The 27731-nt window shown below is 40.4% G+C and overlaps 2 protein-coding genes across 2 annotated transcripts in view; one reads left to right on the top strand and one right to left on the bottom strand.

Annotated features, from left to right (window-relative positions):
- CHPT1 (choline phosphotransferase 1) overlaps window positions 1-9139 on the top strand; it is a 40234-nt gene extending 31095 nt beyond the window's left edge. The window contains exons 8-11 of the mRNA XM_025198916.1: window positions 981-1112; window positions 2009-2167; window positions 5146-5271; window positions 5648-9139. Of these exons, the coding sequence (XP_025054701.1) occupies window positions 981-1112; window positions 2009-2167; window positions 5146-5271; window positions 5648-5779 (549 nt within the window). The 3' untranslated portion in view covers window positions 5780-9139. The remainder of the gene's footprint in view (window positions 1-980; window positions 1113-2008; window positions 2168-5145; window positions 5272-5647) is intronic.
- A 139-nt stretch (window positions 9140-9278) lies between these two features.
- GNPTAB (N-acetylglucosamine-1-phosphate transferase subunits alpha and beta) overlaps window positions 9279-27731 on the bottom strand; it is a 98115-nt gene continuing 79662 nt past the window's right edge. Inside the window, exons 22-29 of the mRNA XM_025198926.1 lie at window positions 22009-22156; window positions 19769-19847; window positions 18626-18660; window positions 15751-15868; window positions 14719-14818; window positions 12990-13088; window positions 10315-10419; window positions 9279-10134 (exon numbers count right to left, since the gene is read on the bottom strand). Coding sequence (XP_025054711.1) covers window positions 10081-10134; window positions 10315-10419; window positions 12990-13088; window positions 14719-14818; window positions 15751-15868; window positions 18626-18660; window positions 19769-19847; window positions 22009-22156 — 738 coding nt within the window. The 3' untranslated portion in view covers window positions 9279-10080. The remainder of the gene's footprint in view (window positions 10135-10314; window positions 10420-12989; window positions 13089-14718; window positions 14819-15750; window positions 15869-18625; window positions 18661-19768; window positions 19848-22008; window positions 22157-27731) is intronic.

The following is a 27731-nucleotide window of genomic DNA, read 5'->3' as shown; positions in this document are numbered from 1 at the left end:
CCTGATTCGATTAGGAGATTCAGCTGCTGAATCAGGCCAAATCGCCGCCAAATTGAATCACCAACCAAAGCTTCGTGCAGCGCTACTCTTTCTCTTTGGTAAATTGAAATTAAATTGGGGTAGCAAAGCACTCTCATAGAATGTATATCCTGCCAACTATCGCACGTCAGCTGATGCATGGTAATGCAGCTTTCCCCTCCTCAAATAGGCTTTATTTTGTTCTGGAACAATAGTTTTATTAGAAACCATGAATGGAAACATTAGATTTCATAAGCTTAACTCATTGATTATTCTGTCTTGTTGTAATTACTGGATTGTTCTGACATGCAACGAGTCTGTTGCATTTTAAGGAAAACAAGTCTGTTGTAAAGTAGTTTCTACAAATTTATTGGTACTCTTTTTTTTTTTTAACTCTCTGCTGCCTTTGGAAGTCACTTGAAACTGCAGTAAATGCTAAAAGGTAAATATTTAATGAAAATGTTTTTGCATTATTCGTATTATCCAAATATACCTTACGCATGCGTATTCACGTGCACGCACACCCACTTCCCCCCCCATCATCTAATCTAAATGCACAGCAGTCAGATAGAATTACATTTCCTTTGGTTCTGCAGCATGCTGACAGATAAATTATCTACCTTTTTTCCTCTGCAGATTTCTGACACAACAATGTGATATTATTAGAAAGTAGAGAAAATTGTTTTTAAAGAGCTCTGTAAATACAGACACTTTAAAATTCAGCTACACTTCAAGAACCGAAACCGCTATGCTTCAAGTACTTCCAAAAAAAAAAAGTGCTTTCATTTTAATAGATCTGCACTCCTGGAATTGTTGGTTTGAGTATAAGTTTCAAGGAAAAGGAAGAGTTAAAATAAAGCCATGAAAATTTGTTGCATAGATTTCTGTAGTGGAGGAACTTCTTTTTTCCAAGCGTATCATCCTTAATTTTTTTTTTTTTTTTTAAACCTCTTTTCTGCAAGATCCCTTGGGTAGATCTAAGCCTGAAGACTCTCCCTGTTCTTGGAATAGTGTGTGGAGCAATATATTCCTCTTTCAATTACTTTAGTGTCATCTTTGGCGGAGGAGTTGGAAAGAATGGATCTACAATAGCAGTAAGATGCTTTAAACTGTTCAATTATAAAAATCCCCAGTCAGTGACCTGGCCAGAAATACTGACTTAAGCAAGCCTAGTATGTTTGTAAGTTCTGTTTGATATACTTCAACATTGTTTTAAGCCAGGAGTGCTCAACCTCTGGCCCCACAGGTCAGATGAGTGACATGGGGTTACTCTGCAGGCCAGTTCAAGCTCTGAGCACCAGGATCAGATGGTGGTGCCTGGCACCACCCCCTCCCTGCCCCTTCATGCACTGGGATTTGGCCCTAAGGGAGCGACACCACCCCTTCCTGCCCCTGTGTGCCAGGATTGGAGCCTGGTGGCCCAGCACTGCCTTCTGCCTCCAGGATTGGGCCCTAGGGTTCTGGCATCACCCCTTCCTGCCCCCGTGTGCCAGGATTATACTGTGGGGGCCTGGTGCCACCCCCCAACCCCCCACACTAGAATTGGGCCATGGGGCCCAGTGCTGCCCACACCTGGCCCTGTGCACTGTGATTGGGCACCTGATTCAGTGTGTGGGGCCTGGGGCTCCCCATGGGTCTGGAAATTTAGCAGCTAGAGAGCAGTGGGGAGCCCTGTGGGCCAGATGCCATGGTGCCAGAAGCCAGGAGTTGAGCATCCCTGGTTTAAGCCATAATACATAGTTAGCTAGTCAGATCTCGGGTGAAGTGGTCACTCCATGGCCCATTTTCTGTATACCCTTGATTGGACCTCTTGTATTGTCATGGAAACACCAATGAATGTTGAGTGGTATAAACAAAAAAAGCCACCTCAAGTGGTGCTGTTGGATAGACGCTCAGGAGTTGTGATTCCATTTGATTTCAGTGTGAGTTGTGATTGGTCACTGCTTCTAGAAAGTCATGGCAAAACACTTTTTTTTTGCTTTTGTTTCAGGGAACTAGTGTTCTTTCACCAGGTCTCCACATAGGATTAATTATCACCTTGGCAATTGTGATCTATAAAAAATCTACAACTCATTTGTTTGAAAACCACCCATGCCTCTATGTCTTAACATTTGGATTCGTGAGTGCTAAGATCACACAAAAATTAGTGGTAAGAAATCCTGTCAGTTGTTAAACTTGGCATGTGTTGAGTGTGTCGGACTGTGTTTTCCTTTCTTTCATAAGAACCAATGTGCAATTTTTCTCTCGGCTCTGACAATGTACTGCATTCATTATTGCAAACCTAACCTAGGCCTTTGTCTTTCAGTGGGCACCCTTAAACTAACTGTGGTTCGCATCAAATTCAAGATGCAACATTTAAAGTGTGACCAATGAGTACATGTATTTAGAGTTTAAAGGCACAGCTATCTTTTCTTGTTTCTCTTGAGGGGCAAAATCTAGTAGTAATTCACTTATATCCATAGTGTGTTTTGTTTGGTGTTTTTTGTGTTTGCTTTATTTTTGGCTGTCAGAGCTGACTTCTGTCATTGCCAGTAAAGCACTGGCTGGAGAGTTACAATCTCAGGTTTAGTTAAATTGAATTTATTTACAGTACACTATAACATTTTAAGCTTACATCAATGTTCAATGCTATTCTAACTTCCTGTAAGGAAGACACTGCAAACAAGATGAGATTTTTTTTTTTCTCTCTACTAGATTAGAAGCCACTATACCACCTTTTTCAGTTTTATTCTAGCTGTAAATGCTTTGGAGTTTGGTGTGTATTTTGTTTTTTGCACCCGCCCCCCACCCCCTTGTGATTTGTATAGGCACAGGCTTTGAGTCTCTTCTCTGTCTCAAAGATTCAGTGCACAGCTAAACAGTGAAATAGGGTTGAGGCTGGAGATCTTGTTTAGTTTTCAGTAAGCAGGTCACTGACTCCTGCTTTGACTTCAGGAGCATATACAGAGCACAGGACAAAAAAGGGTTGGCTGCATAAGGCTGGAAGATGTACAAAAAACTAACAGCAGAGCTAGGAGCTAGCCCAAAAGAGTAAGACAGTGTCTTCGGCAAAGTTCTCTGTCCAGTTCTGTTTTTTATGGCTGGGATGGATCCAAGTATGGTGGCTTGTGGTTAAATAAAAACCTTTGTAAAATGTTAACAGATTGGACCCCCCGTCCCTCCCACACACAAGATTATAGAAAAGTCGGGGATTACATTTACAGGGAAGGAAGAATGATTTCTATTTCTAGTTTTGGTTTTTTTTCTGTGTATATAGCCTCTTCCATTCAATCTTTTCTATACTGGACGTAACACTCATTTCTTCAGGACCTTGTTCAATCTCTGTCTTGGGGGACCAGGCTGGGGGAGGGAAGTGTGCAGCCAGGGTTGTGTTTTGCAGGCGCGCACACACAAATGTATTGGGCATCCTACAGATAATTACTGTACTTTGCAGGCAGTTTTAGTTAAATCCAGAGGAAAAGTAATCCTCTTTCAGTTTTTACAACTAAAAATATTTATAAAGTCCAAAAATTGATTCTTGTTTCATTTTTAGTTGTTGCATCAGTCTTTCAGTAATTACTTTCTCAGTGGCCACATTCAGAGGGGAGGGTGGCACCTAAATGCTGTATTTTAAGAAAGCAACATGAGTTTAAGAATCATTGTGACATGGGAATTTTGTACTTTGTAGTGTGACTTGTAAACAGCTAATATTGTTAAATCTAAACATTTTTTTTAGAGTGATACTATTCCATTTTGCTTTATTCAACTATACTTTTCTTGTAGTTGGTGTCCTAGTTCTGTTGGTCACACATAGGAAGCTAACATGATGGTGTCTCTCTTCCTGTTGTGGGAGGAGACTCACCTCTGTATACTTTGACGTAATTATAAAATGGTGCCTAGGAATAAAAGCAGAAGCAGGAAAGCTGAAAAAGATCAACCTGTAAGCAGGCCTGGATTAGAAAGGCAGAGGGAAAGGGTGAATCTTGGGTTTAGGCAGAAGATGCTCTTTATGGTGGCAGAACCCAGTGTCTTTTAAAATAAATTTCCTTTTCAGAAAAATAACATATTTTCTTGCATACAACACCCACTCCCGAAATAAAACAGTTGTTTTTTTTCCGGAGTCATGGCTGGCTGTGTGATGTGAGGTTAGTCTTTCTGGAAATCTATACCAGATACAGACATGCAGGCACATGTGGTTTGTGGCACCACAGACCTCTTTGCAGCACCACAAACCTCATGCATGCCCAGCACATTAAAACATGCCCTGCCCTGCAAATTTGTAGTATGAGGGCAAAATTCACTACTGGGAAATCCCAGTAGCAAAAAAACCCCAAAAACCCAAAAAGCAGCATGATGCACACACACCACAGGAGTATGCGCCGACAGACACAGAGGCTTGGTCCTCCAAGGAGACACTCTAGCTGTCATCTAGAGCATCTCCCCTCCTTTCACTCTGCCCCAGCTCTTCCAGCATACTGGGAGCCAGGAGAAGTGGGGAAACAGCAGTTTGACTGAAGCAGGGCATATTTCCCCACACCAAAGCACGCGTGCAGGTGTGTGCGTAGTGGCACAAATTTGTGCTGCTATTATTTTTGCTGCTGCAAGCACATGGCCCTGCATGTGGGGACACACCCATAGTGTCCAGGAAGTGTGGCATCCCAAGAGACAATCTGGGTGAGGTAGAAGGAACTTCCTGCCTTACCAGTTGTTTCATATGTTGGAACAGGTTTTTCATTACTTTAAACCTTTTACACCAGGGGTGCACAAAGCAAGTATGTACCTGGGCTTGAGGTGATGTTGGCCAAAGCTAGGAGGGCTGAACCTGGTGCCATGCAAAGTGCGGCACACCAAATTATTACTGGGGAATTTAATTTTTTTAATTGCACCAAATTTTTTGCCATAGTTTTGAGAGGAAAAGAGGGTAAGAGTGTTGGGGTACCTGCATACCCCCTGCCTGTCTTGTGAACCCCCCCTACCTGTGTTTTGCATACCACAGGTTGAGAAACTATGCTTTAAACTGTTAACTGTCCTTCAAGAGCTTTTATTTACTTGTAGTTCCTTTTTTCTTCAAATAGTACTTTGTGTCCCCTAAATTTTCTTTGCTAAAACTTTTTAACTTTAGACATTGTGGTTTTTTTTCTTTAATAGGTGGCTCATATGACAAAAAGTGAAATCTATCTTCAGGACACTGCATTCATTGGGCCGGGGCTTCTGTTTTTGAACCAATACTTCAACAGTTTTATTGATGAATATATAGTTCTGTGGATTGCACTGGTAAACATTTTTTGTTGTTGTAAATTTTAAGTATTTAAGTGGATTCAAATGAGTATTTTAGAGGTTCAGTTTTATATGGGGATATAGTTGAAGTGGTGGGTTGAAGACTTCTCCCACACTCATTTAGATTTTTCTCTGATTTAGCTGTTTCTATATAGAGTAACTATAACAAGGTTTTGAGCTAGAGTTTAGGACCAATCCTGATTTATTTACATTAATGAATTTGGGGTATATTTTGTGTATAAAATAACCTAACATCAAGTTTTTGATTTGCATGAATCAGTAGTGATATATATAGCTAAATTGCAGTATCATTTTTAAAATGTAACAGTATGTGGACCTTTTGGTGCCTTATGCTCTTCTTTTCATTTTGTAGTTTATATCCTTGTTTGATTTACTGAGATATGCCACTGGAGTGTGCATGCAGATTGCTGCTCACCTACACATACATGTCTTCAAGATTTCATCTCATCAAGCACCTGAACAGGTTCAAAACCATAGTGACTGACTAGTAGCAAAAGGAGAAGAGGAGAAGCAGTTAGGGGAATATTGAATGAAGGATATATCTTTTCAGGAGTACAGATAACAAAACTTTTCAAGAAAACAGGCAATGAAAAACTTGTTAATTTGCTCAGATAATATCAAATGTGATTATTTAAAAACATGAAGTCCTGCAGATTCTACTTGTGATTCTTATTTTTGAATTGGGATAGAGTTCTAAATATATTCTAGAGAATGCAGTTGTTGGTTTTGATCATGAGCATCTGATCTGAAACTGACTTTCAATTATGTACAAGCTATTCCTTAATAGATAGATTATTTTACTTTTGGTATATGGATACAACTGCAAAGTTTAAGTACTAACTAACTAGAATTCTTAGAGCTGTGTGAGTTCACAAAGGAAAATGGCCAACATTTTCTCCTTAATTTTTCAGTTTCTAAGCTTTGGCAGAATATTGCTATGAATTTAGTCAAAGGCTTCCACATATATATATAAAAAAAGGCATAAATTATTTTGAAATTAACTTTGGTATAAACAGTTGTGCAGGTGCTTGCTGCTGCTGCTAAGATGATATGGTGTTTGAAGTCAGTGGGAGATCAGTATCCCACAAGCCCAAGCTTTTAATTAAAAAAAAAAAATGCTACTAGATTTAAAACTCCAGAATGATTTGAAATGTTCTTTGGGATACTGGAAACTGAGGAAGCCTAAAAATCTAAACCCAAACAAGCTGATGCTATTGAACATATTTATGTGTGTTCTGTATTTCAAGATCTGGTCTCTAGTTTTCATTTACGATAATTTGTAGGTTTGCTTGTTGATACTTAATCATTAATTACATGATTTGCAGGCAGAATTGATCATTTGACATTTAAATAGTATTAATATTAATGGGCTGTCTGTATCAGTCTGTAAAATTGAAAATGCAAAACTGAAGGTTAAGTGAGAAGACTGAACATTGGCCCATAAGCTTAGAGATCTGATCAAGATCCTTTTTCACTTTGAACATGATAGTGCAATATGAATGTGTCATTTCCTTTGAAATATATTCACCACAGATCTTATTTTAGCTCAGTGGTAAAACAGCTTGTCTGCAGCTATATTTCAAAATGAATATATTATCTAATAGCCAAGTATACATTATACCAGGAATCTAATCTAACTTGTTACCACACTGAGCCTCAACAGATTTGTTTCCAAATACTGGATAGAATTTCCTAAGTAAATATATTGTCAAACACTGTCCAACATCAAAGATAATACAAAAGCTATGTGAAAAAGAGTGAGACAAGTCAGAATATGAAACAAATTGGCAAAGAGATTTGTTCTATAAAATATCTATCATGTGTCTTCTAATGATCTAGCCTTATCTTTGCCAATCTACAAGTGAGCATAAAAAAGCAACAATAGCAAAAAAAACAACAAACCCCCCCCCCCCCCCCCCCCAAAACACTAGCGACAAAAGCTATTGTTCACTGAGCATTTACATCATACCAGACTTGTAGTTAAGGAAACAGGATAAAGGCCTAATAGCCTTTTAAAATATAACCTTAAGTACTTTTCACAACAGGAATCTGTTTCTGTAGAAATGGAATAATGAAGCTCTTGAAGATGAGCTTTCTTCAACATGTTCAATTGACAAATGAAAGTTGACATTTTTCCAAACAACTGCCTTGCATATGCAGGGATCTGGTAAACTTGAAAGAGACTCAACTTTGGGAGAATGAGTTTTTCCATATCTCCATTGGGAGAAAATCCTGCATGAAAAGAGGCTGTCTGACCTGAAGCTGTACTGATGCCAGAAAAATGGAATTGAATTAACTTTTTTCTTGCTGCACTAATCTGATGATTGTTTTGATCTCCTGGCTATGGCATAAAAATTCACCTACCTCTGAATAAATCCTCTTTATTTTCCCAGTAAACTGGACAAAATTTACATGAATATTCAGTTCACTTGCGCAATTATATAAAGTAAAATTTATTAATGACATCAGTTTTAGCAGTTAGGTTTGTTTTCAGTGAAATTCTTTAGTGTGTCTAAATACTGTTAGTGAGAGAACTACTTAAAGAGAAGGCCCAGTGATATTTTCAGATTAAGCAGGTTCCTCACCTGTACTTCCTGTGTAAAAGAAGTGCTTTTTCATTTCAATTTAATAGAAAATGTTGAGTAAACTTTACATCATTACCTCTTGATCCTTAAGAGACAGTTTAGAGTTTGTCATAACTAAAATTTTTAATTACGTGTAATTATGTTAAATCAAGAACAATTGCTTAGAAGCCGCCAAAGATCCACACAGTTGAAGTATGTCATGCTAACCTGAGCCATTGCTGAAGCGCCCTGAATTCTTATTTCACTAATTCTGAGCCCCAGTAATTATGGAAGGGTGGCTGTTAATTGCAAACAAGCAGTTGAGTGCTCTCTAAATAGGCCATCAGAAATTGCTGCTCTAGAGAACTAATGTTGCTCCTCTACTCTATCCCAGTTTTAAATGGGGACTGAATTGTTCTGGCATCATCAACAGCTGGCCTAGACCTCCCTATCCAGAAAATAGCACGACACTAGCACTCTGAAAAATCACTGGTTCCATAATCCAGGGAGTAGTCAAAAACTGGGGAAATTGTCTCCAGATGACCTAGTTCCATCATGTAAATGCTAATCAAGGGACAAATTAAATTGTAGAGAATCTGTATGGACTGGTTTTGGAATACTTTGCATTTTTAAAAATCTTCATTTTTCAGGGCATTCTAGAAAAACTAGGTATGTTACTCCTCCTCTCCTTATTTGTATATTACTACAGAATCGAAACTTTAGCTTTGATAACATGAGAACATTAATTCCTTGGTAAAAATGGCTGTTGCCTGCTTAATGCCATTAATTAAAATATTTTGGGTTTTTTCTAAGTTGTATGTGCATAAACAATTTTTTCTGTGATGACAAAAATCTGTATTATGTAATATACACAATATAAAGAATTTCTTCTAAAACCATAAGCCTTTATTAAACTGCTAATTCTTTCAAACAGCAAAGACTAACACTTGAACTACTGTTCTGGATGCAGGAACCTGATTTGGGATATCTTTGGGATATTTTTTATTGGTACACAAGAATTCACAGTACATGTTCCAACTTTTAAATGTGTGGTATTTATTGAATTGCTGCATATCTGTTGTTAATTATAAAATGATGTTTATTTAAACTAATTACATTAGTTACTCTGTAAAGCTGGAATACCTTTTTTAAATTCAAGTAACATGCTTTGACAAATTTGTTCTTGTAGCATGGTAAAGTTTACAATAAGGTTCCTAATGTTTAATAAAACCACATCCTGGAATGGAAGAAAACTAAATAAAACTTACTTACAGCAGCAACTAAACTTAATTCTTGTGTATCACAAATACCTAAAACTTCTGGTATGATACTGGGCTAAACCTACAAAAAAATGTACATATAAGCCTATGATGATTGTTATGGTTTCTTTAGTTCACAAACAAATATTTTTCAGACTTAACATTTTGCTTAACAGCAGATTTCCAGGGTGCACCTTTAATCTTGTGGTGCTATATGTAGGGCCCTACTGAATTCATGGTGGAAGTGGGCTATGCTGAGGCTCCTTTAATTCAGCAGGTTTCTCTGTTGTGCCCCTCCCCCCAGCTGCTGATTGGTGGAGGGGCCCCACTTGTGGCTTGCTCTCAATTTGGTGGGGAAGCAAAACTTGGTTTTAAACAAGGTGCTGTTTTTGCTTCCCTGCTAGTCAGCATCAAGCAGCGGGGCCACCTGGGGCCCCTTGGCGAATTGGCAGCAGGGAGGTAAAAATGGTGCCATATTTAAAATGGTGGCTTTTACTTCACCGCCAGTCAGTATTGACTTGCAAGATTAAAGGAGCTGCAGTGCAGCCTACTTCTGCCGTGAATTCAGTAGGGTCCTAGCTATGTGTTGGTGGAATTTTGTTCCATTTAGCATTAATGCCGCCTACTTACAGTTCAGATTAAGAATCACATATCATGTGTTATAACATCACCTTTTGGACAGTCCACTTCAAATGCTAAATTAAAAAACTAAGGACAATTCAAGTAAACTTGAAAAAGGAAATTAGAGTGAAGAATTCACTTTTATAGTCTGATAGGCTTAGCTTTATCAATTTCACTAGCAGTTATTGAACAGGAAGTACTTGAAACAATTCATGCCATGGTTTGATTAATATGAACATTTAGGAAACAGAATTTTAAAGCAGTAGGCTTATTTTTCTATAGCTAAAGCTAACTGTTATAATTATATCATGTTACTTAGGTACAAGTTGTTCAATGAACCATCAGAATAACATGGACTGAAGAGACTTCCGAACAGTTGCCATCTCTTGTTGTTGCTGTTACAAGAAAAGGAGATAAAATTGAACACAGATAACAATTAGGGAAAAAAATACCACTTTAGTCTGGCCTACTGAGCTAATTAAGAGAATCTTAAATTATTTTTCTCCTGACTTTTTTTTTTATTTTTTTTGCACTGATTTCCTCCCTCCCCTCAAAAAATCAGTGCTAATACTTACAGTGTCCATCATAATTTTCTTTTGCAACATAGCCATTTCCTTGCGAAGTTCACTTTGTGCACCAGCTAGAAGATTTTCATTATTCTTTTCCATATCTTCCATGCTCTAAACGTTACAGAACAATTATTTTCACTGTCAGTTGAACTGGATTTCAAAATTAAACCAGGCTCAATCAACAAGTTGTTTGCCAAAGGTGGCATATATCTTCTGTAGTTCTCATACAACTGGAAAATATGCTGCTACTCTAGAAACACATACCCTGTGTACAACACTATACTGATTTTTTTTTTTTTTAAATTAGACAGCTAGCTGTTTAGAATTCTTACTGTGCTGTACCTAAAGTTATTTTTCCCCAACAGAAGTCTATCACATCTGCAGCTGCAAAGCATCTGATTAAAAGTCCTTGCTAACATCCCTATTTCTTTTGCATTCACCTCTTATGACTACCTTGTTTTTCCCATACTAATTTGGACTTATCTTGCAGATGTTTTAGATCATGCTTACCATTACACATGGGACTCATTCCATTCTGATAGCTGGGGCCACTTGTGCACATATGCAGTTGAGATTGTGTGGGCACAATATTAAGCTCAATCTGTACATTCTAATTTTACTTGGAATGAAAGATAGTAGCAGTGCTTCAGCCTCCATTTGCATTGCACCGTTAAGATAGCTTCGTCCAAATGTTATTACTTTTAATACAGCTTTTTAGGTAATACTGATTAAGTATACTCATTAGCATTTCATGTAAAATTAAGATCAGTTCACAGTTACTGTAGATTTGTTAATAGCAGCATGTCCTGACAGCACGTGTGTTTTCAAACCTATTGCAATACTCTAAACAAAAGCTGGTTAAAGTTGATAAAAATTTCCTTGGCAAAAATAGGTTTAGAAGGGGATTTTATTTGATAAAGTATTTTTTTTTTTATGTTCCCAGAAGTTTAGACAAAAAAAGTTTTCATTTTTTTTTGCTTTTTGAAAAAAGCATTTTTTCTGTCCACACACAGTGCAGCAAAATGAATGCCTTGGATTTTTTTTTTTACTGACATTTCCCAGCTTTTCCAGTTTTTCCAAAGATGATTTTTCTTCATTCAATGCTATCAGACATTTTGAAAACTCATTTTTTTTCCCTTAAAAAAAATTCCTACTTCAAATCCTGAAACAAGAAATTATATTGTAATTTCTCAGTTTTTCATGGACTTGTTTACATTTTTGACTGAATGTAATTGTTTTTCCTGTTTCTGGTAGCTATTAATTTTAACTTGACATTTAATTATGCTTCTAAATTAATATAAAACTACTAAACTTGGAAGTATTCTTTTTTTAAACTAGATAACTTACATTTTGAAAAGCATTTATGCCCAGCCAAACTATAACACTACTAGCATAGATGGGCATTTAGGTGATGCTTGTCAGTACACACATTTCATAGACACTAGGGCTGGAAGGGACCTCGGAAGATCTTCGAGTCCAGCGCCCTGCTCCAGGGGCAGGAAATCAGGGAATTATACAGACTGGTATCTTTGAACTGGTCACCTGTCTTAAATCAGATTTTTAGTTTAACTTGGTTCTATTATTCACTTTACCTATAGTTTGAGGTTGAAAGGATGGACAAAATACAATATAGTATGTTTATCTTAAATTACTGATAATAAGAATACATTAAGGCATTTAACTGTTAATTGTGTATATTAAGCATGTGTATATAGTGTTTACTTTCTTCTCTAAATGTGACATCAAAAGCAGTGGTTGCAAATATGTAGTGTTGTAAGTCAACAAAGACCATAAAAGTCAGTTAATCAGAAGAGCCTATTAACTGGTCTACTGTTTCCACTTTCACACGAGATCCTTATTGCTGGCTGACTGACTCTTCTTGCCAGCATTGGATTGAATTACTTAGCCATAACAGTTTAATGAAAGTAAATCTCAGGTTGCTCAGTGCTTTTCTGGAAAGCACATTTAGTAAGTAAAACATAGCATCTCACCATTAGAACACTTTTTTTTTAAATGGGGATTTATCTAGCAAGTTATTTCTTTAAAAAAAAAAAAAAAGATTCCTGATGAGAGGTCACTATCCTTTCTTTGTTTTAGTTTCTACTTTTAGGGAGATGGCTGCCTCAGCTGAAGTGTAAAAAGTGTTAAATTTTGGCTTACAGTTTTAAGAAGAGAATACAGAACACTTTAAAGCAATGCAATTGTTCCTAACATTAATAAAAATCTAAGGGCTGATGTACATAAACACACTGTTGCAGTGGTTTAACTGGAAGTGTGATGTGTTTAATCTAGCACAAGCATCTGTTTCAGTACTCAATTTTATTTAAACCTGACTCTGTAGTTTTTAATTTTGGCAAGTGTACAGATATAATCAATTTAAGAGGTGTGTGTCCACACAGGGACCTGAGTGGCTTGCTTATTTAAGTCAGTTATTTATTTAAACAAGTATGTGTCAAATAAGGGCAACATACATGTGTAGACAAGATCTTAGTTAAAAAAAAAATAGAAATATACTTAAGTAACCAAGCTGATTAATTACAGAAAACTTGTGCAAAGCTCTACTATTATGCTTAAACAAACTATAAATTCTTTACTCATTATAGTACTTCTGCTTTAACTGTGAATTTCAAAACAGTCTTATTCAAGGTTCACGTAGTTTACAAAAAGTATATATACTGGACCTTTAAGAACTGATCATACAGCTGTTTAATTGTTTTCAGTCTCTGACTCTGAACTATTCTCGCCTGTTGGAAAACCTTTTGTTGCTGACGGAACATATTCTAAAGCACAAACAAAAGCCATGTTAGTTAGTGAATGATAAATTAGATGGATGCTGCTGTCAGTGTTAATAAACAAAACTTACCTCTCCATTGGAAATTCCTGGTTTATAACATGGATCTGCCACGTGATCTGAACTGTCTCATTACATAGCTCCCTTCCCCTCTCTCTATATTATCAATCCAGGGAAGAGGATCAAGTGTAATTGCTGTTAGCATCCATTTGTCCTTCTACCCTACATGCCTAACATGCTCACGCTATGCCAGGTACAACGTGCCCTTTCTTTCTTACCTTGCCACACAATCCTTGGAAATTTGGACGAAGCTTTACCCCAAACATGGCTGGATACTCAAGGATTTGCTTTTAAATTCTCATGAGGGTTTTGCCCAGTAAAGAAAACAATTTATCCCTATGTATAAAGCTAAGGTGAAACACTACACTCACAGATGGTCTCTACCATTTCAATATGCAGCGGGCACCTCTACACAAGATGCTTTAGTGTGCAATTAGACTAATCTAATGTGTAGTAAACACCAACTGCTGCAGCTTCCTTAGCCTGACAAAGGGTTTTTGAACTCGAAAGCTTGCTTAATAACTATTCTCCAACCATTTGGGTTGGTCTAATAAAAGATATCAAATTCCCCCAAGGAACCTTGTCTGCCTCTAGTAAAGAGTCAGCATTTACACATGCATATGGGACCTACTACTCCCCCCAGGAGCTGGTCCCATATGCATGTGTAAATGCTGACTGGGGGGGGGGGGGGGGGAGGGGGAGAGGGGGGGGGGGGGGGGGGGGGGGGAGGAGCAGTACCAGGGCTGGTGGGGAGACATGGGGGAGAGAACAGGTGCTGGGACCAGGGAGGGAGATGTGGGGGAGGGAAACAGTACTGGGACCAGAGGAAGCAGTGCTGAGACCGGAGGAAGATGTGGGGGAAGCAGCATCAGGACTGGGGGGGAGAAGCAGGGAGGCAGCACTACCAGAACAGGGTCGGGGGGAGACATGAGAAGGAAGCAGTGCTGGTGACCAGCACTGCTTCCCCCTCATGTCTACCCCCTGGCCCCAGTGCTGCTTTCTCCCCCTGCTTGGGCCCAGGGCATTGCCCCAAGCCAGTGCCGCCAAGCCGGGCTGCAATCCCTAGCTCCATGTGACTGGGAGCTCCCTTCCACTTCTGGACAGCTCCCCTGTTCCCTGGAGGCCAGACCTGGTCCCCATGCCCCCTGCTAGCCTGGGGCTAGCACCTGGGGGAGCCTGGGTCTCTCCCTGGATGCTCCAGGGGGGCAGAGCAGGACAGGGGGGTAGGAGAAGCCCCAGACTGAACTTCTTCCAACAGTAGTGCACATATAGATGTGCACCTGGGAACACTTACAATAAGCTTGAATTTCCTCTCAGAAAATTCAGGTGTATTAACTGCATGTATAGACATGTCCAATATATCCTAAAAACATCATACAAAATAAAAAAAACCCAACCTTTAATCAAGACAGCAAGAGTCCTGTAGCACTTTTTTTCCCCTGAAACATACTTAAGTGTATTTATGCATGAGGGAACCTGGTGCCCAACAAGAGTAATTAGCATTTGTATTTCTGATTTAAAACATTTTAATATATTCATATGTTGTGCTGGAAACTAACCGCTAGTTTTTCTTCCTGTTCCTCTCCTTTCTGCATATCCACATCCCATTGCTGAAATAAGGTCAGGAACTGCTGAGAATACTCATGGTTCAGCTTCTGTCTAAAAATATATCTTGCAGTTACTATTGTGATTAGCAATGTAAAACTGAAATATCAGTTAAAATAAATATAGAGCCACTAATGCCAGATGGATTTGTTTTTTTAATCTGTACTGGAATGATAACACTTATGTAGGATTAAAAGATTAAATGTCCAAGTACGTGTTTATTTGATTGGGAGGCCGACTTGGAAATAAGAAAGAAGTCTTTTATTTTCTATAAGTTGAGTATGTAAGCCTGCATAACTACGTCTACCAATATGCTGGGAATAGCATATGTAAAAAAATAAGCTATTTAGCTGTTGAAAAAGATGACATTTAACTATAAGTGTATTTGACCAAAAAAAACCCTATTTTAAAAATGTCTGATTTATAAAATATTTAATGCCAGGTTTCATCTTCTGTCTTTTAAGGCCAGTATCAATAACTAAACATTCCTCCAAGTGGAGGGAAAAATCCTACGCGTCATTTATCATTGAAAAGTTAGATAAAATTACACTTTTTCAATAAATAGTAATTTTCAATTTTTGAGAGAAAATTTGGAACGGAAAATGTTCATGGAAAAAATTTCAAATGAAACAAACTAGAAATGATTGATTAAAATAAAAATGTTCTGAACAATTAACACTGACTGAAGTCAATTTTCATCAAAATGAAACATAACAGATGGCTATACTAGTCAGTTTGCTCACAAACTCTGACATATTATATTTCCGTTACTAAAGAGAGAGTTCAGGTGAGTTGTTTCTGTGAATTTGAAGTGACAGAATTGGAGACAAAAAAACAGAAGTGCTTGAGCAGAAGTGCCTGGGTAGAAAGTTCTTTGTTGCCAAAACAAATCTAACAAGTGTATGATGCTATAGCAGGTACTGTGATCCAGAAAAAATACATAATTACATCTTACACTTTTCCACCGTATTAAATGTAAATACTACCTTTGTTCCTGCTGTGTTTTCCAAACATGTTCAATTTTCTGGTTGCTGGTTTTGAGAGAAGCCTTAGTATACATTTCTAGTCTCTTCTTTTTAGCCTGGAGAGCCTTGTTAATATCAGCTGAAATGGATGAAAAATAATTGTAAATTGTATTATGCATATATTTGAATTTTAAAACAGCATATTAGTGCAAATGCTATCAATTACATTTAGGAAAAGCATTCACAATGCTTTGTAACTGAAAAAGTGTGCAATAACTTTGGCATTTTAAAAATATTATTATAAAAGTTTCATCAACCCAAGAACTTTTTGAGACATACTTATTTTAATAACTTGGAGGTAGGTTGTAATACATTAACAAAGTAATGGTTTATCAATATTTCTAAAATACTAAATAGAAGAAGTACACTTTTAATCTTCAGATAATGACATTCTGTATAGGGATAGCATGAACTGCTACTTTACAATAAAATGTTTGTTTAGATGCATTTTAAAGTTATAAGCATCTTAAGTCGGCCAGCCTACAACGTAAGTGTCATAAACCATAAGACTGTGAGTGGCACATGGCAGATCAGGGAGGGGACAGGCAGCACAGCTGCAGATAGGACAGGAAGCAGCAAATTGGGCAGAGAGCACAGGGCTGGGAGCAGAAAGCAGAGCAGCAGATTGGGTAGGGGAAGGGGATCAAAGTGACATTTGAGGAGGGTGTGGGACTAACTTGTGGCATTCCTGTCAAAAGGTTGTCCCCTACTGCCAGCTACTTCTTCTCTTCTGCTATCACTATCAACATAAAGGGTACACCTGCCAACTTTTTATTGTCCTTACATTTTATTCGATATCTTCTTGCTAGCTTTAGTTCTATTATTTTTGTACAGATAACATTCGCTTTTTCTGATCCCTCCATAACCTATCCTTTTACCTATCTTGAGGCTTGAGTAATTTATTCTAACTTATTTATATGAAGCCTGAAATCCTCCTCTTACCAAAGCTGCTGCGACTAGGATTGCATTCTTATATTTCCTCCAAAGCAAGACATTTAGACACTCTTAGCGATTTGAATTAACAAAGTTCTTTAAGATCCATTTTATGCCTTGGAGTCCACATACATGCAAAAAAATATTTTACAAGACATCTACTTCTGTTATAAAACTAAAAATATTATTCAGCCAATTACTGAGTAGGTGAGTTATCTTGTTATTGTGACTCATCTTTCCTTCTTCCTCCCCCCACCACTACTTTTTGCCCCTCTGTGTGTCATACAAAAATTCATAACATAAGTTCTTCAGGGGAAGGGAAATGTGTTATTGTTATGAACTGTGAGTTACCAAGTGTTCTAGCTACTAAACCAAATAATTCTCTCTAAAACTGTCTCCGCAAGATTGCTATTATTCATCCTTATTCTTTGATGCTGTCAGAAATTAAATCTCATATGATGATCACTTAATTACTGATAATTGACTTTCCTAGTTTTTAGTGTTCCTAAACCCTGCAGTCAAACTATTTTCTTGTTCACTCGCACCATGACCATTCATTATTTGTCTCAAAAATCCCTTTCTGATTTTTGAAGGATTTGCTCAACATTACCACTTGCTCTACATCTATGCAAGTCCCTATCTCCTCTCACCATTCCTGCAATCCCATTTTCCTCCTTGCTTCTTTTTTGTAATGACAATTTGAGGGGTGATAAAAATGGCTTCTCAACTTATATTTTCCCACCTCTCTGCAAGTATGAAAAGGTATTGGGCACCTGAAACAGGACAGGCACCTAAGTTCAAAACTGTGATCCAGCATATTACTATGCTCTTTTCCCCCTGATCCTGTGGGGCCTGGCCAAACCTCCTTCCCCTACACAGCTGTATCAGGCTGGGCTGCTTCCCCTCCAGGTAGGGCCTTGCTGCAGGAGCACTGGCCAGATCCAACCTATGCATGGACCAGGTACTGCTCGTTTGACCCTCTGGGCAAAAAGGTTGAGCACCCCTGGCCTAGGTGGCCTTCCATTGGAAAATGTAACTTATAAGTGGGCTTCATTGGATTTGACTTGTGTGGCCCAGGCCTAAATTTTCTGAGGGGCTTGATCCAGTGTATGTCCTCAGAATTGGCGTAATGGATGCAAATAGGATTGGGCCCTTCATAAAATTCACTTTTAACTGCCTTATTTTTAAGATATGACTGCTGGAGGAGGAGAACAGAGATGGTGATTTGGACATTTGCCCACAAAGTGGGAATACTATACTGTTTTCAGTCTCCAGTGATTCAAATCCACAGTCCTCACTTCTTGGGAGAGTGGCTGTAATCACCAAGTTAGAAGCAAAGCTAGGATGGAGGCGTACACTACCTCACCTGCTGAAGCTTTATTATTGTGTGGCAAGGAATGCAAGATGCATGGGAGTTCCCCACTTGGCAGAAGGTTTTTGTATAATCATTCTGAGTCATGTTACTCTCTCGCCCACACACCTAACTCTTTATTTGGAATTCAGGTGCCTCAAAGGCAGGTGCTTCAGTACAGAATGTGTAGGTACCTATACCCTTCTTTATTGGATCTCTGCATCTCTAATCTCATCTTTAAAATCATCGTCACTTTAGTATGTGACTCATATTAAACTATATGCATGCATCCTTCCTAATCTCTCTTCCTTGTAATCAGTCTACAAAAATCCTTGCACTTATATTTTCATTGGATTCTTGCATGATGCTCCATTTATATGTTAATTTTTCTTTTTTAGCAGAAAGTAGCGTACAGCTATAAAGATGCTACAATATTTGTCACTTTTTTGCCTGTCACTCTTAAACTTTGTGCTATTACCATTATTTTTTATAGAATCAGGAAATCAAGAAAAAGTTCCTGCTTAATTAAGGATATGAATAAAATATACTTACCTCCAAACCGTTCCAACATATTCTGTACTTCACCCCTACAAAATATTTAGTGTTTCAGAAACTTTGAATATATTTTTGTATAAACGACCACAGAATATGAACAAATGCAAAAGCTGAACTGACAGTTTTTTCCCCTCTATTTAAAAACAGTAACACTAAAGTGCTGCCGCTGTTGTACAACACACAAGATTAAGTCCCTCTATGTTACCTCCTTGGCACTACCTAAAACACACAAAAATAGGAAAGCCAAAGAACAGGCTAAATGGAATGATTTTTAATGACAATATTTTGTTAACTCACATCCTAGGAGCAAGGCGGGAATATTTTTAAGAACCTGACTGTAAAAGTGGTAAACTGATAAACAAGAATCTGTAGAACTATTCTATGTATGAGGATGGTGAGAGTAATAAGATAGGGGAAGAAAATAATATATCATCAAGACTGGCAATGCTGGGGGACAGCCCTGGTCACAATAAAAGACAACGGGGGTTGTTTTGTATAGTGCACTTAAAACAGAAAGATGATTAAACAGGTATGTGTGGCAGTGGAGAGAGAGCAGAGGTTTAATCAGGCCCACAGCAGGTTCTGAGTCATTGTTAAAAAAGAGGTATTATTTCTTCTGAAGCCTGCCTTTCCCTTTCTGACAAAGAGAACTGGTCACAACTTCAATCTGTTAATTTTGACATCTTTCCCAAAACTACATTTTCAAGCATAACCTTCAGAAGTTTCTATTTATAAATAAAGTTTACATACAAAAAAATGGAGCTTTTCAGGTAATAATGGAACACTTCAATTTGAAAGTGTTATAATTCTTAAGAAAAATAAGATTTGAGAAAGACAGTAAGATGATAAATGACATGGGGTAGAACTTGTAAAACACCATTGGGAGGAAACAAAACAGTTTTGAGAAGCTGTTTTCCCCGCTACATTGTAGCTGTTAGTTATCACTCAAACAACTGGTGTTTCTCTATAAAACACATATGTACGTTTTTCTTTTTTAAACACACTTTATCTGGTCTTCTATCTATTGGACATTTTAACTGAATGGAATCTATGTGACACAAAACTAGGCTTATCAAATTTCAGTAACTAATACCTATTCAAAATTTCGTAACAAAAAATTAAGATTTTAAAGAAAATTACCCCACATCATCTTCAGTCACATTGTGAGGCATCACTGAAGGTCTTTTTTTCCCATGTTTATCTATTACTGGAGTCTCGCCTTCAAATATTTAAAAAACAAAAAACAGAGACCACATCAACTATTTTGCTGGAAAGTGGTTATGTTTTTTTTCTGTAACTGTTTTCTCCAAAGAAATCATATGAAATCTACAATTTGTTTAGCATAAGACAGACTAAAACCCCCTCTGCATCCTAGATTTTCCCCAAGTACCAGATTTGAATAGGCACACCATCGATTTCCTCTGGGCCCTTTTCAATTAGTCCTATACTGAATGTTTGAGCCACAACAGCAAACCTTCTAGAAAAAAAATGACTGTATTCCCAAACTAGCAACAAAATAATCATTTCAAAGATGGAAATAATTTGACCTTAAAAAAATTAACAACTTAAAACAGAAATCAAAATTCTGGGTGAATTGTAGTATTATGAAATAGGGTCCTTAAGAAAGCAGAATTATCGGTTAAGTAGCTATCCCTTCTTTCAGAAGATTTTATAGATTTCATAGACATTAGGGCTGGAAGGGACCTGGGAAGATCATCGAGTCCAGCCCCCTGCCCGAGGGTCAGGAAGTCAGCTGGGGTCATAGGATCCCAGCAAGCATCCAAATTTTTCTTGAAGGCGTTCAATGTAGCTGCTTGAACCACCTCCGATGGCAGCCTATTCCAGACCTTGGGGGCTTGGACAGTGAAGAAATTCTTCCTTATGTCCAGTCTGAAATGGTCTTGCAGTAGTTTATAATCGTTGGACCTTCTCATCCCTTGGGTTTCATACATACAGGATTTCTACTACTGGGCCCAAAAATGTGAGGTCTGTCTGATGCTGGAATCTGAAATACATTTTGCCAAAATATTGTATTATAAGGGTTTTTACTTTTTTTAAAGCAGTATGAATCAGTGTCATGTGATAGCCTAAAAAACAAAAGCTCTGTACATGTTCGCTACCCTTTTCAGAACTATTGTTGATGTAGAGCTATAAAACAGACACTCTGCTTAATGTAAACACCAACCACTGGTGTCTCAGATTATAAATAACCATATATAGACATTACACAGATATATATGCAAGGAAGACACTGCGGTTGGCTGAGAAGTAACAGCAGAGATGGCTTTTCTCTAATAGTATGGTCCATACAGTATCCAAAATAGATCTATGTTCATTCCTCATTAAAGTTTAGCCCACTGGAGAAATCTGTCAAATGCTTCACAGGAAGCAGTTAAAGTCACAGCAGGAAAACCAACATTCTCAATATGAGACAGTGGCTGTAAGATCTTCACTTGTATAGATCTTCTGTAAACGATTTAACGAACAACTGAAGAGGGGAAAACCAACAAAAGACAAATGGTGCTCCCTGAAATTCAGCATCCAAAACACGAGGCGTTGCAGTAAATACTTTGAAAGGATGTCACCATTTGGTTAGTCAATTCTAAATGAAACCCCATTACTATATTTCCTAGGAAAAGATAGCACTGCTTAGCAGCTACGTGGTTCAGGCATAAAACAAAACCATCCTGCCTTGCTGGCTGACATATGCTTCCTTTCTGTGCCTTTTTTCTTCCTTGTTATATTGTCTTTCTCTTCAGAGGATTCTCCTTGCCTCTTTAATGCATTTTTCCCATTCTTCGCTCTTGGTTCATCCATGACCTTCCACACCCTTGACTCCTCCCTGCCACCAAGCCACAAATACCAACCCTCCTTATAGCTTAAGAAGACTTTTCTTGCATTCCCAAATCCATCAGTCAGCACTTGGTACACAGGTAACAGAGCTGAGCATCATTCTCTATTCTCTTCTGTCCACATACCTGATGCAAAGGAGAGAGGAACACTACTGTTTCCAAGTACAGAAGAGAATGCAGCATAAAAAGACTTATTCTATTACAGATGACAATGGGAAGCCTAAGTTTTATAACCATACGCTGGCTACACAAAGCTGTTCTATTGCTTTAAGTAGTTCTCTCCAGCTGAAGGCCAGTCAGAATCATTGGCTTCAAGTCAATCTGTCTGTGGCTGCCTCACAAGGAAGGCTACATAATGCCATCACTCTGATGTACTGACTTCCCCATTTCTATCTGTTATCAGAAATGTCAAAAATAGAGCATTGTACCATTTGAGTATTTACAATATATACATTTGAGTAACTTACAGTATATAAATTTAAATGCATAATTCCCAGTTAACATGATCATTTTAGTTGATTGATGTACCTTCCCTATCTTCCTCTGATCCACTCAGATCTTTCTTTTCTTCCTGGAAGTCATAGGTACATATAGCTTGATCTTCCTGAACTGGTTTACCAGATTTCCCAGGATGTTTTCTTCCTGAAGGTGCCATCATCAGAGTGTTTCTCTTCCCCTACCATAATAAGTATATTGTACCAATTAACTTTTTAAATGCTATTTTCAAAAGTCAAATTCTAGTGATGCTCATACTGACATGTTAACTTTATCCTATGAAACTGTCTATGAAATCTTTTAAGCACTTCAATGAATTATCTAGTAAGACGGGGGGGGGGGGGTTTAAAAAGGTTAGACAAACATTTATTAAGGATGGGCTGGGTATACTTTGAGCAAGTGGACAGACTATAGGATCTCTACATCTCCTCCAGCCCTACCATACATCATTTTATTTATCTTTTAATATTCATTACATATTTCATGACATCAAGATTTGATTTCTGTCAAGGAACTGCATTATTACTGAATATGCCAAAAATTGGATAAGCTGGGAAGCACCCAGAGTTTATTCTGAACTGTATTCCTTCTGGAAATTAAAGAAAAAAAAAGTCAGGCTTATGGCCTTCCCAAACTTTGTATTCCTTTTCTGAATTGCCTTAATTTTTAGCTTTTATAATTTTGTAGTGTGGGGTTCTACTGTAGGTTGCAGAAACTTTTTTTTTTAATTCCTTTTTAAATATACAGCATACATTTAGCATCTCCCTGTACTACCTTGCACATTAATTAAAATGGATTTACAAAATCATACAAAAAGTTATTTTAGGAAGGAATAAGGAATCAGAATCATAAAAAGTAGGGAATTGGAAGAGACCTCAGGAGGTCATCTGCTACCACCTCTTGATCCAGGTAGTATCATCCCTGTCTAAATCATCCTAGACAATTGTTTGTCTAACCTGTTATGAAGAACAGCAGGAACAACTTGTGCACACAACTACCATGCATAATGCCCAACACATCAAGATCACCCCCTAACCTATCACAGGCAAAGCAGAAGTATGGTACTGTCAGTGTCTTGCCACTGAAAAAGTTACTAGTAATAAATAGTGTTACAAGTATGTATACAATTAAATTTAAAACCCTCTCAGTGTTTTATATTCAGTAGAACAATAGACAAGTACAAACATATGTGGCTGTACATGTTTTTCCCCACCACAACAGTAGAATTTGCCTATGGTAGTAGTTTAGCCTACAACAGTCATTTTCAAGCTCTCCTTTTCTGGTGTTTCCATGTTTAATTTGTGTTAAAAATTGCATTTGTTGGTTAAGGGAATAACTGCTTTAAAAAAAAAAAAAACATATCCCAAAAATAACACAACCTATGTGATGTGGTGCAGTATGAGAACAGTAAATAAAAACCTAGGCTCAAGGGAGTCATTCTTCCCAACCTGATTGCGCTGCGTAAGGTAGTCAGGCAGTGAACAGCTAGATGGAGGCACAGTTCAACACTGGCTTGCCACCAGCTATTCCCAAAGACCAAGCAGAGATAAAATTGTAAATGCTGCTTTATCCACTAAAAGAAAGCACATGTCAGACAACAAGGATTAAAATGAACCCTTAAATAAAAGAAACAGTATCAATAAATTACCTCTACATAAACCAAATGATATGCAGGATATTTTAAACCAGTGGTGCTCGACCTAAGGTCTACAGGTTGGATCCAGCCTGTGGCAGCAGAAAGTGGCAGCAGCATCAGTTGCTGTGACACAGCCCAGAGCTGCAGCCATTCATAGTGCCACCAGCTGCTCCCTCGCTGCCAAATTTCCATTCCTAGGGGATGACATAGCCCTGTGGGCTGGGTCATGCCAGCGCACAGGGAGGGCTGAGGGTGGTCCATGCAGCTAGACTGGCACTGGATCGCACCATAGCCAAATGCCAGGGCCCAGCTGGGCGCACGGGCCTATGGGTGGCAGTGGCGGGGGGTTGGGCGCAACCCCTGCAGCTCCCTGCCTGCTGCTGGAGCTGGGTTTGGCTCTGAGGGGGGATGGGGACGGACCCGCGGTGGGGGGTGTGGGGGCGCCCCCCCCCCCCCCCCCCAAGGATGTTTGACACCCTTGCTCCATCCAAGGGAGACTGGACAATCTCTATCCAAGGATGGAGGATGCCTCCAAAGGGAGGGGAGGGTGGGAAGGTTGAACCTCAGGAGAGACCAGGAGCCTGGGGTCTTCAAGCTGCGGGGTGGGAGTTGGGGAGGGGGATAAGCATCTGGTTGAAGAGTTTTTTTCCTTCAAAACACCTAAAGACACCCCCCTCTCCGCCCCGGGGAGAGCCAGAGGCCTGTACTTCAGACACGCAGGGACCCCCTCCCCTTCACCACCACCCCGCTTCTCTCCTCAGCAGTGCGGGGGCGGGGTGTCTCTGAGGTGAAAGCCCCTCGCTGTCCCCAGGCCCTCGGGGCACAACCGCAGTCCCGGGTCCCTCCCTTCCTCGCGCCGGACCAGGCCCGGCCGGGCAGTGAGGGGAGCGGGGCGGCTCCTCACCCCCCGGCGCTGCCTGACGCCTTCGCCTCCGCCCGGGACTGGGAGCGGGGAAAGGCGGGAAAGCGGCGCCGGGGCGGGCAGCGCCCGGTGGGGGCAGGGACCCGCCTCTTTGCCGCAGAGAAAGACACCAGAGGTTTGAAGGTTGTGGAGGGAAAAAAATCCCCCAACAAAAAACGGGAGAAAGATGTCGGGACGGGCTCTGGCTGGCTCCGCTTGCGTGCACAGAAGCGGGAGAAGCCAGGTCCAAAACAGCCCCCAAGGGTGTTGCTTCCCGAGCCGCGGGGCAGGGGGCTGACAGCAGCCTGCACGGCCCCTGCCCCTGCCCCTACCCCGGGGGAGAGCACGGGCAGACCGCCGCCGGCGGGGGCAGATGCTGGCAGGAGCAATGATCCTCAGGGGCCGCTGGGCAGGTCTAGGTCGGAGATGAGGAAAAGCCCTCTCACAAGGCGGCGCTGGACCAGGCACCAGCGCGGGGGGTCCCCAGCATGGCAGGTTTTGTAGACGAAGCTTGGGCTGGGCCGGTACTGCTCTGAGCAGGAGGACGGACCACACCTCTTGGGCACGTCCCCGCGAGGGGCGACCTGTTTCCCCGGGTACCCACAGCAGCGGGTGGCACATCTTCAGAATAAAGTTGGTACTTCTCAAGCACCTGCGTGTAGCCACGTGTGGCACTGGAGACAGGGCAACCCCCGCAGTGCTTCCTGACTAGAAATGTTGCGGCCCTTACCAGGCAGCTGGTTTTAAACTTTGGGTGGAGCAGGAAGGGGGGAAGAAACAACTGACTGCCCCTTCCTGGATCTGCCCCTGGGTTTTTCCCCTTGGATTTCACCTTCCGCAGGAGAAACAAGCCCTGGCAGGACAGCATGGGGCAGGGGGCGCCAGAGAAGTCAGAGCCCTCAGGGGTGGCACCCCCTGACCCATGTGCCTTGAGGTGCCCCACACCAACCCTTGCTTCAAGTGTCATACCCCGTCTCCCCACCCACAAAAGACTACCAATGGTTGACCAAAGAGAAACACTAGAGATGCTCTTTAGCCTCCAAAGACACCCTACTGGACAATGTACCCAAGAATAACAGGCTTCACAATGCACTGAATTAGAAATTAATAAAGGTGAGCAAACAGGATGTTAACCCCATAGCTCCACTGTGCACAAAACCCAGAATTTTATTTCTTCAGATGACTCAGCGCTAAAACATCCCAGGGAAAACCAACAGGAAGAGGAAATACTTTTTGCACAGAGGACTACCGAAACTAAGGCACATAATTAAATCTTAACCTTAACTTACTGCTTAGAGTGGCAGAGGAAAAATGCTGATGATAGCAGAAGTGTCTTATATACGAAGAATGAATGTCATAGATTTCATAGACATTAGGGCTGGAAGGGACCTCGGAAGATCATCGAGTCCAGCCCCCCGCCCAAAGGGCAGGAAGTCAGCTGGGGTCATAGGATCCCAGCAAGATAAGCATCCAGTTTCGTCTTGAAGGTGTTCAATGAAGGCGCTTGAACCACCTCCGGTGGCAGGCTGTTCCAGACCTTGGGGGCTCGGACAGTAAAGAAATTCTTCCTTATGTCCAGCCTGAAACGATCTTGAAGTAGTTTGTGACCATTCGACCTCGTCATCCCTTGGGGCGCTCTGGTGAACAAACGTTCCCCCAGATACTGGTGGTCACCCCTGATAAACTTGTAGGTGGCCATCAGATCACCCCTGAGCCTGCGCTTTTTCAGGCTAAAGACCCCAGAGCTCTCAGCCTGTCATCGTAGGGTCTGCTTCCCTGACCTCTGATCATGCGCGTGGCTCTTCTCTGGACTCTCTCAAGCTTCTCCACATCCTTTTTGAATTGTGGAGCCCAAAACTGGACACAGTACTCCAGCTGCGGCCTCACTAAGGCTGAGTACAGGGGGAGAATGACGTCCCGGGATTTGCTTGAGAAGCATCTATGGATGCAAGCCAGCATTTTGGTCGCTTTACTAGCCGCCGCATCGCATCGCATCGCAGGCTCATGTTCATCTTGTGGTCAATGATGACCCCCAAGTCTCTTTCTTCCATAGTGCTAGCCAACATAGCACTGCCGAGCCTATAAGGATGCTGCGGGTTTTTTTTCCCCCAAGGTGGAGAACCTTGCATTTATCAGCGTTGAACACCATCAGATTCTCGTCCGAATTTATGTTGTGCTTTGCTCTAGGACTGGTTTATAAAGGATACCCTTGCACTAAAGCATCTGTGGTCTTCAAGATTCATAGATGTTAGGGTTGGAAGGGACCTCAGTAGATCATCTTGTAATGTTAAGGTCTTCAAGTCAAACAAATCATGTATTGTTAAGGTCTTCAAGTCAAACAAAATTATATAAGGCTTATTGAAATATATGGATGATTTGGATCATTTTCTGTGGTTGCTAGAGAGAATTTGAAAGAATCTGACATTTCATCTATCCACATCCTCCAAGGAGCATTGAGCAGTTGCACACTCTGCCTGCACATAGCTCCTTGCTACGAAACACGATTTTGGCCACAAACAAAAATTTCCAGTACAAAATTGGCCTAAGACATTTTCACTGGTAGAAATCTTGCCAGTAGAGGGCATTTAGTTTGCAGCTGTCCCTCTCTCCTGCTCTTCATGCTTTCACCAGATCTGGTTGATCCCAGTCTGAAGGCTTAGGGCTCAGTAGTTGCTTTACTCCTATTCTGGGAAGGGGTGGGATGGGGGGACCGGAGCTGCAAGGAATGATTCCCCATGTCTTCTCTAGACAGCGGTCTGTGAAGTGGGTGGGGAGCAGAGCAGAGGGAACAATAGGGCAAAGCCCCCAGCCTGTTCCCTAAGACAGTGCCCAGTTTGGAGAAGAAGCAGGGAGCAAGGTAGCTGCTTCCCTCCAGTCCCAAATGGGTCTGGGAGGTGTGGGAAATGGAGCAGCAAAATAAGTACCCCCCCCCCCCCACCCAAGCCAGGAACTCTGGTCTAGAGAGCAGACTGGGGGCAAAGAGCAGTTACTCTGCTCCCCACCCATTCCCCAGTTTGCAGCGGAAAGGGAGCATCTAAACTCCCCCTCTTTGCTGCCATTGCCAGGAGCATAACAAGGAAGCAGCAGGCAACCCACACTCGCTCCCCAGACCAGAATCCAGACTGGCTCAGAAGAGGACTGGAGCAGCCACCTGGGGAATGTGCAGAGGGTTTTGCCCTGTTGCTCCACTCCCCTCCCAGACCAGACTGGGAGGAGAAT

The sequence above is a fragment of the Alligator sinensis genome, unplaced genomic scaffold, assembly GCF_000455745.1.
Source record: "Alligator sinensis unplaced genomic scaffold, ASM45574v1 scaffold74_2, whole genome shotgun sequence".
Lineage (NCBI taxonomy): Eukaryota > Metazoa > Chordata > Crocodylia > Alligatoridae > Alligator > Alligator sinensis.
This window is presented reverse-complemented; position numbering and strand designations above follow the sequence as displayed.